General features: G+C 45.3%; 1 protein-coding gene across 1 annotated transcript in view; it reads right to left on the bottom strand.

Moving 5' to 3' along the window:
* The window catches only part of USP35 (ubiquitin specific peptidase 35), a 69,454-nt gene that overhangs the window by 42,583 nt on the left and 5,076 nt on the right, over positions 1-21,795 (bottom strand). The window contains exons 2-7 of the mRNA XM_061168372.1: positions 19,533-20,215; positions 18,466-18,598; positions 16,784-16,913; positions 16,266-16,367; positions 14,535-14,693; positions 9,695-9,888 (exon numbers count right to left, since the gene is read on the bottom strand). Coding sequence (XP_061024355.1) covers positions 9,695-9,888; positions 14,535-14,693; positions 16,266-16,367; positions 16,784-16,913; positions 18,466-18,598; positions 19,533-20,205 — 1,391 coding nt within the window. The 5' untranslated portion in view covers positions 20,206-20,215. The remainder of the gene's footprint in view (positions 1-9,694; positions 9,889-14,534; positions 14,694-16,265; positions 16,368-16,783; positions 16,914-18,465; positions 18,599-19,532; positions 20,216-21,795) is intronic.

Raw genomic sequence — 21,795 nt, 5'->3', positions numbered from 1 at the left:
ATTTTATCAAGGCTGAGGAACAGAAAGAAAAAAGACTGAAGAAGAGTGAACAGAACCTAAGAGGTCCAAGGGACACCATGAGAAGGACCAAAATACTGTGGGAAGCCCAGAAGGAGAGAGAATGAAAAAAGGGCAGAAAGAACGTCTGAAACAAATAATGACTGAAAACTCCTCAAATCTGATGAAAGACAAAAATGTAAACATCCAAGATGTTCAACAAAATCCAAGTTAGAAGAATTCAGAGACCCACACTGAGACTGATCATAACCAAACTTTCAAAAGACAAACAGCAAAATCCTGAAGGCAGCAACAGAGAAGCAAATCATCACATACAAGGGATCCTTAATAAGATTATCAGTAGATTTTCTGACCAGAAACTTTGGAGGCCATAAGAAGGTGGACAGATATATTCAAATGCTCAAAGAAAAAAAATCTGTCAACCAAAAAATCCTAAATTTGGCAACACTGTTCTTCAAAAGTGAGGGAGAATCAAGACATTTCCAGATAAACAAAAGCTGAGGGAATTCATGACCACTAGACCTGTCATACAGAAAGGCTCAAAGGAGTCTTGCAAGGTGAAAAAAACACACTAGTCAGAACCAAAAAGTCACATAGAAAACCTTGGGTCACAAATCAAGCCTCAGTAAAATTAAGAAAGTTAACATTGTATCAAGCATCTTCTCTGGCCACAACAGTTAGAGATTAGATATCAATTACAGGGGGAAAAAAACTGCAAAAAACACAAACACATGGAAATTAAATAATACATTTCTCAGTAACAAAGAGGTCACTGAAGAAATAAGAAAGGAAATCAAAAGATTCCTAGAAACAACTGACAATGAAAACACAACACAAAACCTATGGGATGCAGCAAAAGCAGTTCTTCTAAGAGAGAAGCTTATAGCAATACAATCCTACTTCAACAAACAAGAGAAACACTGAATGGACAACCTAACTCTACACCTAAAGCAGCTGGAAAAGGAAGAACAAAAACCCCACAAAGTTAGAAGGAAATAAATCATGAAGATCAGAGCAGAAATAACTGAAAAAGAAATGAAGGAAACAATAGCAAAGATTAATAAAACTAAAAGCTGGTTCTTTGAGAAGATACGCAAAATTGACAAACCATTAGCCAGACTCATCAAGGAAAAAAAAAGGGGAGAAAAATCAAATAAACAAAATTAGGAATGAAAAAGAAGAGGTTACAAAATGCAGAAATACAAAGGATCATAAGAGACTATTATGAGCAACTATATGCTAATAAAATGGACAACCTAAAGGAAATGGACAGGTTCTTAGAAAAGTTCAACCTTTCAAGACTGACCAGGAAGAAACAGAAATTATGAACAAGCCAATTACAAGTACACTGAAATTGAAACTGTGATCAAAAATCTCCAAAAAACAAAAGCCTAGCGCCAGATGGCTTCACACGTGAATTCTATTAAACATTTAGAGAAGAGTTAATGTCTATTATCCTTCTGAAACTATTCCAAAAAATTTCAGAGGAAGGAACATTTCCAAACTCATTCTATGAGGCCACAATCATTCTGATACCAAAACCAGACAAAGATATCACAAAAAAAGAAAATTACAGGACAATATCACTAATGAACATAGATGCAAAAGCTATAATAAAATTCTAGTAAACAATTCAACAACATGTTAAAAAGATCATACACCATGATCAAGTTGGGATGCAAGGATTCTTCAATATAAATCAATCAATCTGATACACCATGTTAACAAACTGAAAGATAAAACCATATGATTATCCCAATAGATGAAGAAAAAGCTTTCAACAAAATTCAGCACCCATTTATAATGAAAAAAAAAAAACTCTTCAAAAAGTGGGCATAGAAGGAATCTACCTTAACATAATAAAGGCCATATACAACAAACCCACAGCAAACATTCTCAAAGGTGAAAAACTGAAAGCATTTCCTCTAAGATCAGAAACAAGAGAAGGCTGACCACTCTGACCACTATTATTCAATATAGTTTTGGAAGTCCTAGCTACAGCAATCAGAAAACAGAAAGAAAAGGAATCCAGATTGGGAAGGAAGAAGTAAAACTCTCACTGTTTGCAGATGACATGATACTGTACATAGAAAACCCTAAAGATACTATTAGAAAACTACTAGAACTAATCAGTGAATTTAGTAAAGTCACAGGATACAAAATCAATACACAGAAATCACTTGCATTCCCATATACTAACAATGGAAAATCAGAAAGAGAAATTAAGGAATCAATCCAATTTACCATTGTAACAAAAAGAATAAAATACCTAGGAATAAATCTACCTAAGGAGACAAAAGAGCTGTATGCAGAAAACTTTAAGACACTGATGAAAGAAATCAAAGACGACATAAACAGATGGAGGAATACCTTCCATGTTTCTGGGTGGGAAGAATCAATATTGTGAAAACGACTGTACTACCAAAAGCAATCTACAGATTCAGTGCAATCCCTATCAAGCTACCATGGCATTTTTCACAGAGCTAGAACAAAAAATTTCATAATATACGGAGACACAAAAGACCCCAAAGAGCCAAAGCAATCTTGAGGAAAAAGAATGGAGCAGGAGGAATCAACTTACCTGATTTTAGACGATACTGCAAAGCTAGAGTCATCAAGACAGCATGGCACTCACACAAAAACAGAAGTATACACCAATGGAACAAAATAGAAAGCCCAGAGATAAATCCATGCACCTATGGGCACCTTATCTTTAATAAAGGAGGCAAGAATATACAATGGGAAAAAGAGCTCTTCAATAAGTGGTGCTGGAAGAACTGGACAACTTTGTGTAAAAGAATGAAATTAGAACACTTCTAACATCAAACACAAAGATAAACTTGAAATGAATTAAAGACCTAAATGTAAGACCAGAATCTATAAAATTCTTAGAAGAAAACACAGGCAGAACACTGTATGACATAAATCATAGCAAGATCCTTTATGACCCACCTCCTAGAATAATGGAAATAAAAACAAAAATTAATAAGTGGGACTTAATTAAACTTAAAAGTTTTTGCACAGCAAATGTAACTATAAATAAGGTGAAAAGACAACCCTCAGAATGGGAGAAAATAATAGCAAATGAAACAACTGACAAAGGATTAATCTCCAAAAAATACAAGGAGCTCATATTCAATTCCACAATTCCACAATATTCAATACCACAAAAACAAACAACCCAATCAAAAAGTGGGCAAAAGACTTAAACAGACATTTCTCCAAAGACATATGGATGTCTAATAAACAGAAGAAGAGATGCTCAACATCACTCATAATTAAAGAAACGCAAATCAAAACAACAATGAGATACACCGGTCAGGATGGTCATTATCAAGAAATCCACAAACAAGAAGTGCTGGAGAGGGTGTGGAGAAAAAGGAGCCTTCTTGCACTGCTGGTGGGAATGTAAATTGATACAGCCACTATGGAAGACAGTAGGGAGATTCCTTAAAAAACTAGGAATAAAACCACCACAGGACACAGCAATACCACTTCTAGGCATATACACCCTGAAGAAACCAAAACTGAAAAACACATATTCCTCAGTGTTCACTGCAGCACTATTTACAATAGCTAGGACATGGAAGCAATCAAGATGTCCATTGACAGATGAATGGATAAAGACACTGTGGTGCATATACACAATGGAATACTACTCAGCCATAAAATGGAACACATCTGAGTTCATTCTAAAGAGGTGGATAGACCTAGAGCCTATTATTCAGAGTGAAGTAAGTCAGAAAGAGAAAAAACAAATATCATATATTAACATATATATATATATATAGAATCTAGAAAGATGGTACTGATGAACTTACTCGCAGAGCAGCAGTGAAGATGCAGACACAGAGAACAGATTTATGGACAAGGATGAGGGAAAGGAGGGAGCGGGTGTGATGAATGGAGAGAGTAGCGTGGAAGCACGTACACTAACATATGTAAACAGACAGCCGATGGGAATTTGCTGGAGGACTCAGGGCACTCAAACTGGGGCTCTATAAATAAGCTAGAGGGGTAGGAATGGGCAGGAGGTGGGAGGGAGATTCAAGAGGGAGGGGACATATGTACACCTGTGGTTAATTCATGTTGATGTATGACAGAAATCAAACCAATATTGCAAATCAATCACCAATCAACTAGAAATAAATAAATTTTTAAAAGTCACATAGAAAAATGCACATCTCAACAAAGGTAAATACATGAGTGATTATATGTAAAGAAAAAAGACAATTATTGATGCAATTACTATAACTTTGGTTTGAAACTCAAAACTCTTCTGCATAATTCAGGGGACTAGTGCATCTAAAAGAATTACTTGCTTATGTTTTAGGGCACACAATGATAAAGATGTAAACCTGTGACATCAACAACCAAGGTGAGGTGGGATAGAGCTGTGAAGGAGCAGAGTATCTGTTTGTTATTAACAGTAGTAGTAGCAGTGTTAGTCACTCAGTCGTGTCCAACTCTTTGCAACCCTATGGACTGTAGCCTGCCAGGCGCCTCTGTCCATGGGATTCTCCAGACAAGAATACTGGAGTGGGTTGCCATTCCCTTCTCCAGGGGATCTTCCCAACCTGGGGACTGAACCCAAAAAAAAAAAAAAAATCAACACAAAAGAAAACAGGAATGCAAGAAATGCAGGATAAAAAAGCTAGAAGGCGTATGGGAAATAAATAGCCTAATGACAGAAGTCAGTTTCCTTCTAGAAAAATGGTACTGATGAACCTATTTGCAGGGCAGGAAAAGAGACAGAGACGTAGAGAATGAGCGTGTGGACACAGTGGGGGAAGGAGGGGATGGGACGAATGAAGAGAGTAGCACTGACACATATACACCACCATGTGTAAGAGAGACAGTGGAAAGCTGCTCCATAGCACAGGGAGCTCAGTTCTGTGCTGGGATGACCTAGAAGGGTGGGAGGTGAGAGTGAGGTTCAAGAGAGAGGGGATGTATGCATATATACAGCTGCTTCACACTGCTATAAAGCAATTATCCTCCAACTAAAATAAATTTAAAAAAATTACAAAGGATTTTAATAAAAGCAAATGTATTAAACTCTCTCACCAGAAGAGACTGGCAGTTGGCAGAATGGATAAAAATACATCCAATTGTAATACTGTCTATAAGAGACTCATTTGAGATACAAAGACACAAGGGGGCTGAAAGTGAAAGGCTGGAAAAAGAAATGCCACACAAATAATAACCAAAAGAGAACAGAAATGGCTGTACTAATGTTAAGACAAAACAGACCTTAAGTCAAGAAAGGTAATAAGAGACAAAAAGGGATGTTATACATTAATAAAAGGCTCAATACAGCAAGAAGACATAACAATTACAAACATTTACACGCCTAATTACAGGCCATCAAAATATATAATGCAAAAGTTAACAAAATTGAAAAGAGAAAGAGACAATTCTACATTAACAGTTGGAGACCTCACGACCCCACTCACAATAACAAACAGAAGAACCAGACAGAAGATAAACAGAGAAACTGGGAAACTTATTAAAAAACATTCCACCCAACAACAACAGCATACATATTTTTCTCAAGTGCACAGGGACCTTTGTCCAGAAAAGACTGTAAGTTAGGCTACAAATTAAGTCTCAATAGATTTAAAAGATAGATATCATACAAAGTATCTTCTCTGACTACCATAAGATAAACTTAGAATTCAATAAGAGAGAAAACTGGAAAATTCACAAAATTGTTGAATCTAAACAACACACTTTAAACAACCAATGGATCAAAGAAGAAATCACAAGGGGAAATTAGAAAATACTTAGATACGAACAAAAACAAAAATACAACATACCAAAGCTTATGTGACACAGCAAAAGTGGTGCTCCTAAGGGGGAAATTTATAACTAAAAACAACACTTATATTAAAAAACAAGAAAGAAGGCTTAATCTCCAAAATATACAAATAGGTCATACAATTCAACAAAACAAACAAACAACCCAACTTAAAAATCAGCAGAAGACCTTAATAGACATTTCTCCAAAGAAGACATACAGATGGCCAGTAGGCACATGAGAAGATGCTCAACATCACTAATTATCAGAGAAATGCAAGTCAAAACTACAATGAGGGATCACCTCACACCAGTCAGAAAAGTCACTAAAAAGTCTACAAATAACAAATGCTGGAGGAGGGAGTGGAAACCTTTCTATACCGTTGGTGGGAATGTAAGTTGGTACAGCCATTAAGGAAAACAGCGTGGAGGTTTCTCAGAAAACTAAAAACAGAATTACTATATGATCCAGCAATCTCACACCTGGGCACACACCTGACAAAACTGTAATTCAAAAAGATACATGCACCCCCATGTTCAAAGCAGCACTATCCACAATAGCCAAGACATGGAAACAACGTTAAGTGTCCAGTGACAAACGAACAGATAAAGAAAACGTGGTATGCATATATACAATGGAATATTATTCAGCCACAAGAAATAAGGAACTCTCATCATTTATGACAGTTAGATAAACCTTGGAGACATTACACCAAGTAAAATAAGTCAGACAGAAAAAGACAAACTGTTTGATCTCACTTATATGTGGAATCTAAAAAAACAATTCCATAGATACAGAAAACAGATTGATGGTTGCCAGAGATGGGGATTGGGTATGGGTGAAATAGATGAAGGTGGTCAAAAGATAACAAAGTTAAAGTTGCAAAATAAATAAAAGTCCTGAGAATGTAATGTACAGCATGGTTCCTATAGTTAGTAATACTGTATTGTATATGAAAGTTGCTAAGAGAATAAATCTTAAAATTTCTTATCAGAAGAAAAAAAATTGTAACTGTGTGGCTATGGATGTTAAGTAGACTTATTATGGTGGTCATTTCATAATATAGACATATGGCTGACCCTTGAACAATGCAGAGGTGAGGGGTGCCAACCATGCTGTCAAAAATCTATGCATACATTTTTTTTAATGCATAACTTTTGACTCCCCCAAAACATAACTGCTAATAGCCTACTGCCAATTAGAAGCCTTAACAATAACATAAGCAGTTAATAAATACTTTTAATGTTATTTATATATCAACATATATTTCATATATTCATGACATACCTTCTAGGCTACAAGGTTTGCCTTCAATTTTTTCTCAAATTGTCACAAATCTCCAAAAATTTTCCCAATATATTTATGAGGAAAAAATCCACATATAAGTGGACCCATGAAATTCAAACCTATGTTGTTCAAGGGTCAACTAATGGTATACTGAATCATTACACAATACACTTGAAATTAATGTCATGTTATACGTCAATTATATCTCAATAAAAGTAAATTTTTAAAAAAGCAACCTCTTTCAACAACTTAAAAAAAAAAAAAAAAAGACTATCCATTCCACAGAGAATCTTTAAAAATGGTACAAATGAACTTATTTACAAAGTAGAAATAGTCACCAATGTAAAAAAAAAAAAACAAACACTGGTTATGGTTATCAGTTACTGGGGGAAAAGGAGGGGAGATGTGGGGATTGATATAGGCATACTACTATATATAAAATAGATAACTAATAAGGACCTACTGTATACAACTGGGAACTCTACTCAATATTCTGCAGTGTTATTCTACATGTAGAATCTAAAAAAGAGTGAATATATGTCTATGTATACCTGATTCACTTTGCTATACAGCAGAAACTAACAGAACACTGTAAATCAACTACATTCCAACAAATATTTTTTTTAAAAAAAGATTATCCACAGAGTAAAAAGGCAACCCAAGAAGGCTCTGGGAAAAAATATTTGCAAATCATGTATGTGATAAGGGATTAACATTCAGAACATACCAAAAAAAACTCCTAAACCTCAACAAAAACAACCTGATTCAAAAATAAGCAATGGATTCAAACAGACTTTTTGCCAAAGAATAGACACAAATGGTCAATAAGCACATAAAAAGATGCTCTACATCACTAATTATTATAGAAATGGCAAATTAAAAACCATAATGACATACCACCTCACACCCATTTGTTATTGTTGTTGTTTAATTGCTAAGTCATGTCTGACTCTTTCGTTACCCAATGGACTATAGCCTGTCAGGATTCTCTGTCCATGGGATTTCCCAGGCAAGAATACTGGAGTGGGTTGTCATTTCCTTCTTCAGGGGTCAAACTCCCATCTCCTGCATCAAACTATAGGAGGGTAGGTGGGTTCTTTACCACTGAGCCACCAGGGAAACTGTTACACCTATTAGGATGACTACTGAAAGAAGAAAAAAAACAGAAAAGAAATCTTAGAAAGATATAGAGAAATCTGAACCTTTATGCAATGTTTGTAGGAATGTAAACTGGTGCTGTCACTGTGGAAAACAAGACAGAGGTTCCTCAAAAAGACTAAAAAGCAGAACTACCAAATGACCCAGAAATTCCACTTCTGGGTATGTATCTGGAAGAATCATAAGCAGGGTCTCAAAGAGATACTTGTACTCCCATGTTCATAACAGGTAAAACATAGAAGCAAACCACGTGTCTATCATTTTACCAATGAACAGATTACCAAAATGTGGCTTATACACACAATGGAATATTACCCAGCCTTTAAAAAGGAAAGAAATTCTGTGATGTGCTACAATATGGATGAATCTCGAGGATATTTACTAAGTGAAATAAGCCAAAAAGACAAATACTGCATAGAAGCAGAGACAACAATCACAGAGACAGAAAGTATAATGGTGGTTACCAGAGGCTGTGGGGGAGGGAGAATGGGAATATGGGAAGCTATTACTTAACAGGCATAGAGCTTCAGATTTACAACAGGAAAAGAGTTAAAGGGATGGAAGGTAGTGATGGTTGCACCACAACTGTGAATACAATCTGACACCACTGAACAGTATACTTAAAAATGGTTAATAGGGTAAATTTTAAGGTATATACATTTTTAAACACACACACACACAAAAGGAAAATTGAGGTGCCTCCCCTGGTGGTCCAGTGGTTGGGAATCTGCCTGCCAATGCAGGGGACACAGGTTCGATCCCTGGTCTGGGTACTAAGACCCACATGCCTCGGGACAACTAAGCCCATGTGCCACAACTACTGAACCCAGGCACCTGGAGCCCATGCTCTGCAACAAGAGAAACCACCGCAACAAGAAGCCTGCGCACCACAACCAGAGCAGCTCCCGCTCACCCCAACTAGGGGGAGCCGGCGAGAAGCAACTAAGACCCAGCGCAGCCATAAATAAATAAATTTTTTTTTTAAAAAAAAAGGAAATTAGGGAGGAAAGTATGTCTGCTTCTGTGGCTGAAACCTTAATTGATCTTTAAGCAAGTCATCAGTTGAATAGGTACCCACTGACGATAACAATTTTGTTTCACTAATGCCCAGGAAAGTGGAAGTTCTACTGTGGAAGACACTGTCCACCCTCACAGACTCCAGGAGAAAAGTCAGTGATGTCAACCCATGCAGCAGACCCACTTCCCACTGCAGCCTGGCCCCCAAATCCCCATCTCAAGTTCCCATCAAGTCTTGACCTACTGCCTTGACAATGGCCTGCAGCCTTCTGGGAGCTCTCACCTGCCCTTCACATACCCACAGACCTCAGGGAACCGTGCCGATAATACACATTAGGAGCCCCCATCCCCACCCCCACACACCAGGAAGCCCAGCAGAGAGAGGCAGACAAGAAATATAAAAGCAGCACCTACTCGGAAGCCATAAACAAGGCCTGAAGAATGCTGTTCACATAGCACGTGTTGCCCAGGTTGATTAAACCGATCTTGCCCGTGTCTGACTTGGCCATGAGCCGGGGGTAAAAGCCAGCCAGCTCACTCTTCTGCGAGGTCCAGGCATCCTGCCCCAGCAGCTGCTTGATTCGGTCCTCATTGGGAACATGGAGGTCCTGAGTGAGGAACAAGCCAGAGGGACACTGAGCACCAGCATTAGCTCTAAGAATACCACCTCCTCCAGGAAACCCTAGGGTATAGTCTACCACACACGGGTCAAGCACGCCACCCAAAAATGTCACAGAGATGTGTGTGAACAATCCCCTGCTTTCAAACATATTCTAGGTTTTCATCTTGACATGTGGGCCTTCCGGATGATCTTTCATGCCACAATTGCCTTTAGAAACGGGTAAAATCTTCACGACGTAGATGAAACAACCAAGATCCAGACAGAGAGGCAATAAATGAAGACTCTATTATATGTTAAGATGAGTCCAGGACAGGACACACTTTAAGCAATGACAACACTGGCCCCCCGGCCCAATCCAGCCGTGCTGAGATCTCAACCCTGGTCCGACTCCTGTCCTCACAGCTCCCTAGCTGTGGTCAGTAAGCCAGTCTGACTCAGTCAGTTAACCTCCCTGGACCACCTACTGTTTGTCAGTTCAGCACGCTCTACTTTCATGATGCCTGCTCTTATGTTCACCTTCTTCATGTTCAAGTTTGCGGAGTGAGCTTTTTCAAATTAGTCAACACCCCATACACACACACACACACACACACACACACACACACACACACACACACCGCCCCAGGAACCTGATCCCACAGTCAGGACGGTGGGAGGATCCTGGGGATCTGAGGTATGAGTCCTTGGTCACAGGTCCAGGGAGTAGCACACCTTACCATTCACTACCCTTTTTCACACCGGACAGCAGCACTGAAGACAGTAGAACCAAAGCACTGGCTCTAAGGATGACATAGTCTAAAGAAAAACACCTAAGCATAATAATGCAGTATTATTCAGTAGATTTAGGTGATAGTCACGACAGTTCCACTAGCCCCGTTCTTATTTCCAGATCTTTCTAGCACAGTTCCTAGATTCGTCTAAGGTTCCTGAGCTTCAAACCAGCTTAGCAGCCCTCATCACTGCAAAAGGTAGGGCTCAAGCAGTGGTTTAATACATTTGCTCACTCATTTCCCACGACTGTTTATCAGATAATTTATCAGATTAGTCAGTCACCTCCCACAGATAGTAAAAATATAGGAGGTGCCTGAGGTAAGAAGCTAGGCATGTGTGCTCCGTCGTGTCCAACTCTTTACGACCACATGGACTGTAGCCAGCCAGGCTCCTCTGGTTCATGGAATTTTCCAGGTGAGAATACTGGAGTGGGCTGCCATTTCCTTCTCCGAGGGATCTTCCTGACCCAGGGATCGAAACCATGTCTCTTGAGTCTGCTGCACTGGTAGGCAGATTCTTTACCAGCTGAGCCACCAAAGAAACCCAAAGAAAAGAAGCTAGGGGCTCAGTAACTTTGTAGTCCCTTCTTTTTTCTTCCTACTATCCCAAATCCAACCCCACCCCACACACAACATGAACAAATAGGGACAAAAAGACAGAACCAACACTCCCTGCTCCCCCAAAACAGATACCACAAAATGCAAAAATATCCACACTAGAAAAAAATTCAAATGTCATTTTTCCCAAAGAAGGTAACTTGTACTCATAGGAGAATAAAGAGAATAAAACAAAAACTTTCAAATAACTTTCAAGCTCCTCCTGTTACTATAAATCAACATAAAATGTAGCTCCCTCAGCAAGGACCACAGCCCCCAGAGAAACTGCCATAACTTAAGACAACTGCCTAAGTGAGAGAACTTTCCAGAATTTATAAAGGTGCCTGTATACAGAGGTCGGGAAGATTCCCTGGAGGAGGAAATGGCAACCCACACCAGTATTCTTGCCTGCAAAATCCCATAGACAGAGGAGATTGGCAGGCCACAGTCAGTGGGGTTGCAGAGAGTCTGACATGACTTAGCAACTAAAAAACAACAATTCAAAGGATGAATAAAATGTGGAAGAATTTTATAAACAATAAATCCTATTAATACTTTGCAGACTTTGCCTCTCAAACTGGCTTGTACCAAAGGGTAGTCAAAGCCACACAACTATCACACATCTTCCTAGATCTATATTAGCTAAAATCCAAGGAAGAAAAATATGTTTCTATTAAAACAGATATTTATAATTATGAAGTATATACTTGAATCTTTGAGATGACATGAGATTTTATAGAAACTGAGCTTATGTCAGGCTGCTTGGGGTAAGTCCCCTCTTCTGGGGTCAAGTACTTCAGAGGAGATGTTGAGAAGCCCAGATCTGCTGGACCAAGCAGTCACTCAGCCTCATTTTCTGCTCATCTTCTCATCTCGCCTCCCTTCCACCAAACTGGACATGCACGTTCTTGCTCCCACACCTTATCCCCTGGCCTCCTCCTCCCAGTTCCTGTCCCTCAAGCTCTAACTCCTATATCCCCTCTCCAGAAGACTTTCCATAATCTTCTCAAGAGGGGGCCCTCACACTGTCTACACCTGTCTTATAGAGCTTAACTGCCTACAGATAGTTGCATAGGTATTTGCAGTCTCCCCTCGCCCCCTGGATCAGACCATAGCCTCCAGTGTGCAAAACCTGGGTCTCCCTCAGCGTGAGCTTCCTCTGGTGCCCAGTTCAGGGCCTTGCTCCCTCTTTGTTCACACCTCCATGATACCATACGTCACACCACAGTCCTGTTCATTCATTCACTTATTAGACACACAGATCAAAACAACACGGTCCCTGCCCATCAGAAGCTCAGAGGAACAGTCATTTCCAACAAGTCTGAGCCCTGTCTCCTCTGCTCAACCACCTCCAGTGCCAAGGAGCTCATGATCTAACAAGGCAGTTGCTTCTGCTGTTGGCTAGTTCTGACTTTTTAAAAACAAACAAACAAACAAACTCTTTCTCATGCTCAACTGGAAGAACTGAGAAAATCCAAGTAAATGCCAGGTAAATGTTTGTTGTGTTTACCAACTCTCATTCATGGTGGACTGTTCCCTTGTGTGTTTTGTAATCTGGGGATTATAAACTCATCTTGAGTAGAATTTTATCTTTGTGGCTTGAAAGCGGTTTCTTTCCTGCTTTTATTAGGAACCCTTGGGTATTACAAGCTTATGACTACTTTCAGTGTTAGTATCTGAGCTTAAGGGGTCCCATAACTGCAAAAAAAAGATAAGAACGTGAACCCCTAAAACCACATGAGAGCAGTCCAGTGACGACAAATTTCTTTTTTCCCAATCCAAGCCAGAGAACTTTCCTTGATGTCTATCTGGGACCATGTGCATTTTTTATAGAACATCATTTTGCTAATAGTAAAGCCTTTCTTGGGTCCTGAATTACAGGGGCCCCTTGATACTAACTCCCTCCTGGGCGCTGGCCCTAACCTCAACTCCTGTCCCCACCAGCTCATGCCCCAGGGGACTGAGGTTGGCCATCTCACCCAACCTCCCTTCCCACCCCATGGCAAAAGAATATCACCTCTCATTCACCACTCTGGAATTTGGTTGTCTCTTCCTTTCAGCCCCTGTGGATCCCCACTTACTCTCTTGCAAGCTCAGCTATATACTTAAAAAGATGTTATATTTTAACAAGCATTTCTAGGTGTTTGGCAATGGGACACTTCTCAGGTTACTTATCTGCTGTGTTACAGAAATGGAAGTCAGATCAGAGGTCCTAAAAGGATCACCACCTACCTGGACATCCGTCACCCACACTTGAACCTGTCCTCTGAATCACACAGTGGGAAAGGGCTCGGCAACCCCGCGCCCTGGCTGCAATTCTCACTATCTCCATGACTGTGAATAAAACACCACACCTCTCAGAGTCTCATTTTCCTCATCTATGAAACTGAAACAACAGCACCTGCCTCATAGGTTTCTAGTAAGCAACAGAAGACAGAATGTATTGGAAGACACTGGCAAGTGTGACTCTAGCTACAAACACTGGTTATTGTCCTAGCTGTTCAGATGAAGCTGGGTCAGAAGCCCTTTCTTCCTTGCAGCTTCCTCCTCTGACTGGAGGAGATCTGTCCCTCCTCTGCCTCCTCACTGCTCTTGGGCTGATCCTCACAGGCATTTCATAAGCTGCTTAGGTCAGAGTTATGGGTAAACACGTCCGTCACCCCACTAGGCTGTGAGCTCCTCAAAGGGAGGAGATTTGATCTGCCTCATGCCTGCATCCCCAGTTCCCAGCCTGGGCCTGGCACAGAGTAGGGCATGTCTGCTCCGAGAGTGTTCAGCCTAACAGCAGACCAACACACAGACAAACAGTGACGATGTGTGGCAGAGGGATGTACGAGGGCTGCGGAAGCTCAAAGAGGCCATGATCCAGACAAGGGGCAGGGCTGGGGCGGGGTGGGGGGGGGGGGGGGGGCGGTCACTCAGAGTCATCAGGGAAGGCTTCCTGAGGGAGGTAACCCTTAAGCAGAGCCTCCAAGAAGGCTTAGGAGGAGGAGCAGGAGTGATCCAGGCAGAACAAGAGAGGAGTTTAAGTTAGAGTGATTGGCACGTACAAAGGCTCAGAACAATCAAGACCGGAGGATCCATCTAGGGGAATGGCAGGTGGCTCAGGGTGCCTAAAGCACAAGATGGGCCGGGGGAGACGACAGGAGACAGTCAAGGGCAGAAGAATGGACAGCTGCCACCAAGCTGCAGTGTGGCCTTGAGCAAAGCCCAAACGGCACCTTTGTCAGAGCGGGGCGTGGGCACAGTGGGGACTGTCGCTCACCTTGATGGCCTCCATGACGGGTTCATACAGATCCGGGAAGCCGGGAAACCGGAACACCATGCAGTGGACCAGCTCTGCCAACTGCTCCAGGCAGCTGGTCCCCGAGTTGGAGTCCTCCTTGACCAGAGACGCCACCATTGGGGGGATGTGAGGGAGGAGCTGAGACAGCAAAGGAGGGTGAGTCAGCACAGGTTCCCCACCTGACTTGTGGGGTGGTGGTCAATGCTGGAAGCACCAGAGCTTCTTAAAAGCAGGGAGGTGTGCCCGCCTGACCACTGTGCCCCTTACCTGCATGGGGCTCTAAGCTCTGCAGGCAGGTGACTCTCTACAACACACACGACCTTGGATACTCTGCCTCAGTCTCATCATCTATTTAATGGGACAAACAGTTCCCTGCTCACAGCTGAGGGCAGGCTACCAAGTATCAGCCAACCGATGTGCCCGAAGAGCCCGAAGGCCAGAGTGACCCGGCTTACTCTGTCACCCAGGAGGGATGCTGGGGCCACAGTGTGGTCAGCTGGGGGCAGCTCTGACAGAGCAGGAGTGGCAGCAAACGTTTAACGTGTGAAGTACTTCCTCCTCACGGTGACATGTGGCGATTACTCTCCCCATCTTATAGATAAAGAAATTAAATTAGAGAGGTGATGCAATTTGCCAAGGACTTCACCATGGGTTATGGCAGAAGTTGCTGTCTGAACCCAAAGCCCATTTTTTTCCCTCTGTGCTACAGAGTGTTAACTTTCAAACCTATAGAGAAGCCACACCATAATATACCAGGGATGAAAGAGTCAGGCCACAGAAACTGGGGGCAGGGGAGCCCAGGAGAAGGATGAAAATTTAAAAATATATATATCTACATCTATATCTATATATATGTAATATCAAGTGCCTTGGGTGTAACAGGCTATGACAAATGTGACCTCATCTAACCCTGTTCCACCAACCTAGGGGTTTACCCCCAACCCAGGCTCTGAGAGCTAGTGTCGGGCCCAAGGTCACCACATGTGGTCAATGGCAAAGCTGAGACTCAACCCCACGCAACCCCAGTCCCTGGTTCGGTGCTTTTCCCACTGCACAAGTCAGAAGAATGATGTTTTGGCACTGACCAAGGGCCACAAGAATCCCAGGCCCCTTCTGCAGGGCTGCAGGCTGCTCTTCCCAAGGGAGGGCCCAGAAGGCAGCCGAGAAGGCCCAAAGCTGAGGACAGGCCTTCTGGGTGCTGACGGACAGCGGGGTTTAGGAGGGACGTTGGGTCAGGAGACAGACCAACTCAGCTGGAATCTTCCCTGTACCACTCACCAGCAGTGTGCCTGCGACATGCAATCTAATTTCCATAATCTGCGGTTTCTTCAGTTGAAAAATGGAGAAAATGACAAAACAAAAATGTCTTGGGGCTACTCTGGGAGTAAACTGAACGAACATGTGTAATGTCCTTAGCACTGTGCCTGCCACATAGCTGGCACCCAAGAAACACCGCTGCCATCATTCTAGGCCTGTCACTCTACTCAGGGCCCAGGGGGAGCATCACACACACTCTTTGCCCTCAGTTTTCTATCTGTAAAATTGGATCTCAAGTCTCTTCCAGTGCTAATAACCAGGACTTGGAGGTCTTAGCCTTCAAGCCCCAACTCCTTAAGCCCCAACAGAGAGAGCACATCTGGCCTCTAGCCAGACCAGTGGGGGTTGCAGGGCCACCCACCCATCCTCGGAGCAACATGCAGGGGTCGTTACCAGATGGAAGGCCTCATGGGAGTGCTGGAAGGTCAGGAGCATGTACTTGAGGACGGACAAGGCGGCACCTCGGACAATGGGATATAAAAGCTTGGAGAAAACCTGGAAAAAAAAACCCTGGTCAGGAGTCCCCCAGACCTGGGCCACCCAGGGCCAAGTGTAGCCACAGGCCTGAAAGGGGGCCAGAGACGCCGGAGTCAAAGCAGCAGACCCATGAGGGAGCAAGAACACAGAGGAGCTCACAGACTCGGGTGGATGGACAGCCGGTGAAACGGACAGCAAGACGGTTAGACATCTGATGGATGGATGGACCAAAAGTGATAGACACACACACTTGAATGAAGAGTCAGAGGAATGAATGGGGGAAACCTGAGGCCCAGAGGAAAGCAGTGAATTGTCCCAGGTCACAGTGAGCTTGGGTGGGAGCCTCAGTGCTCTGGCTCCCAGACCTGCACTGCCCCTGGCAAGAGACTAGCGGGAAAGGCCAGAGGCCAGGGCTAGGACAGGGGCCCACCAACCTTCTCAATTTTGGCGAGTGAAACCTCGATCAAGATGCTGAACTTCTTAACAGCGGCCAGACCCTTCAGCAGTGCAATGATCCACTTGTCAATATTCTTCCCCAGGGGCCAGGACACCCAGTCGATCATCCTGGTGAGGGGAGTGACAGTGACACAAGGACCGGAGTCCCAAATGCCTGGGAGGGGGCAGCCCAGGGACCAGCCAGACTGACCTGAGATCCCCCCACACTGACTCACACCTACACCAGACAGCCCTGGGATCTGGGGGATGAACAGGACACCTTGGGGAACTACAAACGAGCCGAGCACAGGCACCTGGCAGAGACTGGGGCTCCCAGCCCAGCAGGGGGGGAGCCGGGCCCTCTCAGCGACCCAAACCTCACCCCGCACACGCTGCGCTGCGGTGGCAGGACAGGGCTTTCAGCTGTCTCTGCCTGGACTGTGGGGCCCAATGGCAGGAGAAGTACTGCCCCCAGGCCAGAAGCTCTGGCTCCAGCAAACCTTTACTTGTGACCTGGAGCAAGTCAATTACTCTCTTTAGCCTCAGTTTCTTCCTCTGTCAAATAGAGACGACACCTACCTCACAGGGTTGTTGTATGGATCAAGAGATAACAATGGCTAACCGCATTTATTCATTCCGCAACGGGCACTGCTCTGCCTTACATGTATTAACCCATGTGACCCCCCACAAGATAACACCTGCATGCACTGAGCATGAAGCTACCACACAGTGGGTACTCGGGAAAAAAAGCACTAATATCATTATTTTTATACTCGGTACCTCCCGCTACAAAGAAAAGCAAAGAAGTAGTAAATATGGTAGTAACAGCTACCACGGCACTATTCTAGGCACCATATAACATCTCATTTTACCTAATTCAACCCTCACAACAACCCTGTAAGATGGGTCCAATTATACTACAAATTACACATGAGGACGCTGAGGCATAGAGGGGTTGAGTAACTTGACCAGAATCACACAGGCCAGAAGTGGGAGAGCCAGGACTTGAACTCAGGCAGTTTACTTCTAGAGCCCACTCTCTCACCCACTAAAGACAAGGAATCCGGGAAGGCCCAATGGAGGAGACAGTGGATCTGCACACAGGAATGGAAAGAATGGTAGGGGGAGGCGGGATGCCAGGCAGATGGAGTCTGCAGAGCCAAAGGCCCGCAGGCAGGAGGGTAGGTGTCATATTCTGAGATCACTGGCCAGGCAGATGTGGCTAGATCACAGGTGTGATGATGTTCAAATGAGGTTGGGGATGTGCAAGAGCTCTGTGAGCTGAAAAGTACCCAAACTCTGTTTACCATACTTGCCAAACTCAGAAAGTACTTTCATAAAGTACTTTTATCTCCTACCATTGACCCCATGGGAGCCTGACAACGTCTTATACTACCTCTGCTATTACAGACAGGAGAACTGAAGCTCAGAGAGTCCACTGACTGGTCTAGGGTCACAGAGCTGTTATCCAGCCCAAGAGCATCACTAGAGCAAAGCTCTCTGTGTCTCCCACACCCAGCCCTGGACCAGGCACAGGAAGGGCTCAAAGAAGGATGGATGGACTGGACAAGCACGAGGGCCTGAGCCCTCTGACACTAAATCTAGCCCAGCAATCCCACCCAGTGGAAGGGGCTTCTAGGACACAGGGAGAGACCTGACCACCACTTGTCTCTCAGCCCACCTGCTGATGGCAGTCAGCATCTGGGAGTCCGTCACACTGTCATCATTGCTGAGGTTCCGGACGACACCATCCATGAGCTCCAATGGGAGGTGCTGGACCACACTGGCGAGGGCGCTAGACGGTGGCTCCTCCTCTGGAACAGGGGCCGGGGCTGAGCTTAGATGACAAATGGGGCCCACACCTCCCCTAGCACCCCATGTCCTTCATGCTGCCAAGGAACTAGGGGCCCTGTGCAAAGAGCACATCGGGGCCACCTCCTTGCCTCCTACAGCATCCCGGCCTCTTTCTCATCTTAGCTCATTCACTCAACAGACCTTCACTGGCACTGCTTTGGCCCTGAGCTGGGCAAAGAAAAAAGTACTAACCCCTAACTACGCCTAAGGCCCTTAGTTAACAGTGCAGCTGGAAAGAACAGGAAGGAGAGCAATGTGACTTGAGGGGAGGGAGGACATTCCAGGTGAACCGAATAGACATTAAAAAAAAAAAAAAAAATTAGTCATCAAAATTTGTTGTCCAATTGTATGAAAGACCTAGGTCCTTACACACCCAGCCTTGGTTCCTCCTCCTGCCAGGTGCATTCCCTTCCTTTCCCATGAACAACCCTATAATCAGGGAAGGCACAAATTTTATTTTAGTCATTTAAACTACAGTCCAATTTCCACAGCTGTCAACAGAGGGCCAAGATTTACAATTCACAGTTGACAGGGACAGGCTCCATCACGTCTCGATCTACCCCTGCTGCCTGGCGCTACCCAACTCTCAAGGCCAGCCTCAAAAATCATCACTTGGAAACGCACCTGACCCACAGAGCATGATGACCACCCCCGCTTCCTGTTGACTCACTCATCCCCCTCCCCCAACTCCTCCAGGCCAGACTGAGCAGACCACAGGATCGGAGCCCCCACCTCCACCCGCAGGAGCTCAGGAGGGGCCTGCTAAGTAAATGAACACAGCACATCCCCACACACACCCCTGTGCACTAGCATGCATACACCACACCGCCAAGGGGGCGCACCACGCAGAAGACTGCACGCACGGGCCCCACTGCGGCCCCAGGGCACACGCACCTGTGCAGGAGATGACGGCGAAGAGCTCCTTGAGGCAGGGCAGGATGGCGGCGGGCTGCGCGCGCCACAGCTGCGCCAGGAGCCCGCTCACCTGCTGGGCCTGCTCCAGGAATTCCACGGCGCCCTCCTCGCCCTCGGCCGGACAGCGAAAGCGCCCGAGGCAGCGCACAAGCTGCTGGCAGAAGAGCAGGCGGTGAGGGCCGTCGGGGACGCAGCGCGGATGCCGCGCCAGCAGCCGCGCCACCTGCGCGCAGACCGCGGGGCCCGGGCGCTCGCACACCGTGCGCAGCACCTCGCGCCGCAGCAGCGCGAACACCTCGTCGGCCCCGGGCCCCTCGGGCAGCAGTTGCAGGCAGAGCTGTACGCAGGCTAGCGCGCGGGCGCTCGGCGGCCCGGTGCCTCCCTGGAGGAGGCGCAGCACGCGGCGCGCGCTGAAAAACTCGGCGAAGACCTCCGGGTGGTGGCGGCCGGCCACGTGCAGCAGCTGGCAGCCCACGCGGCGGGGCAGCTCGTCGGCGCCGCTCACGTAGAGGCGCGTACCCAGCGCCAGCAGCGCCAGGCACTGCTCGCGCTCCAGCGGCTGCCGCGCCGCCTCCAGCACGCGCCGCACGAGCCCTTGCTTCACGCTCGCCGGGTATGATGATGTCACCACGGCCTCCAGGATCTTGTCCATGGTGGCCAGGCTGCGGGGGACAGGGAGCAGGGTCACAATCTGCCCGACAGAACCGAGCCCCCCCCCCCCCCACCGCAACGTGGTCCCCTGCGTGCTGAGACTTGGGGGCGAGCAGCTCAACCTTTCTGGGCCCCCCAGCTCCCCAACCGTGAAATGGGGCAAGGATGCCGAAGTCCCTGGGAGGTATCCTAATGAGATAAAAGCACAATGCATGGCACATAATAAGCCCCAGTGGGTTGTAATTATTGCTGATACATCTCACAAAGCCAACATCTTGAGCCTTCCCCTTTCCTCCGCCCCTTTGCCTCCGGCCCCCCACCCCCGGGCCTCCCTGACCACCTCGACCATTCTTGGCAAGGCAGCTAAGAGCTGGAACTAGAGGCTGCTGTCCAGAGCCCTGGCCAAGTCATGTCCTGCGGGAAGATGAGCTGTGAGCACACACAGATCACTCGTCCAGGAAGGGAGGGCTGACAGGGCTTCTTCCAGAGATCCCTGCACACTTTATTCTGCCCCCAGTCAGCTTCTTGCTCTTTCTCAAATGACCTACCCTTTTCCTCTGTGTCCACTGTGCCTTTCGCCTGAAACATCCCATCTCCCAAGACCTCCACCATGAACACATATTCATACAACCAGGCAAAGTCCTGTTTTTCCTCTAAAGCCCACTTAAAACACCCAGACCTTAATGAGAACTCCCTGGACCTCCAGGCCTGAATTCACCCCTCACCTGGATTCCTACAGCCACCTGTGGCCACTTCCTCCATTGCAGCTGGGATCACACAGTGCCGCGTTGTACAGATTTGAATCTCCTCCACCAAGGCAGAGCACCTCATCTCTGTGCTCAGCCCTGCACAGGGGTCCCTGCTACCTCCAGAGCCTCAGCCCACATCCACCCCTCACTCTGGGCTGTGTCCTCCCTGCCACTGGGCGCTTGCATTTGCTCGTCCCACCCCTCCCTGGTTGGATAACACTACAAACCTCTCAGCTGCAACTTCTTCCTCATGGAGGGCCTGCCTGACGTCCTTGTATGGGTCAAACACCCCTGTTAGCAGTTTCAGAGCATCCTATCCTCCTTTAGAGCACTAATCATGATTACTCCGTTGGGGTCATCCTCCTGCACTATACTAATATATAGGTTCCTGAGGGCAGGAAGCAAGTCAGGCTTTGTTCACCGCAGTATCCCCAGCACCTAGCACAGTACCTGGCACACAGTAGGGATCTGCCGAATGAGCAGATGCAGTGTGTGCTGTGAGTTGCTGCTGCCTTTATTCCTCTGAGCCAAAATGGACTTACCTCTGCCCTTCTCCATTTGAGCTGTTTTCTGGAAGACTTCATCCTAAACTGACCCACTTTGATTCCTGACTCTCATGCTGGTTCCCACAGGTTCAGGTCCTAAAAGGCAGGATCACTTCTTTGCTTCTTTTGTTTAATCCCACACTAGGCAGGACCCAGTATAAGGCTAATTGTTTAATTAAACTTATTGGGTCAGTAACAACTATTCTCAAGACCTGGAGTAGGTGTGAAGACATGCCAGAAATTTCATAGATGATGGGCCAGAAACTTTTATTCAAAGCCACAGATACTGTGGGACCC

The sequence above is a fragment of the Dama dama genome, chromosome 2 (assembly GCF_033118175.1).
Source record: "Dama dama isolate Ldn47 chromosome 2, ASM3311817v1, whole genome shotgun sequence".
NCBI classification, from domain to species: domain Eukaryota; kingdom Metazoa; phylum Chordata; class Mammalia; order Artiodactyla; family Cervidae; genus Dama; species Dama dama.
Note: the sequence above shows the minus strand (reverse complement) of the source record. Positions and strands in the feature narration are given on the sequence as shown.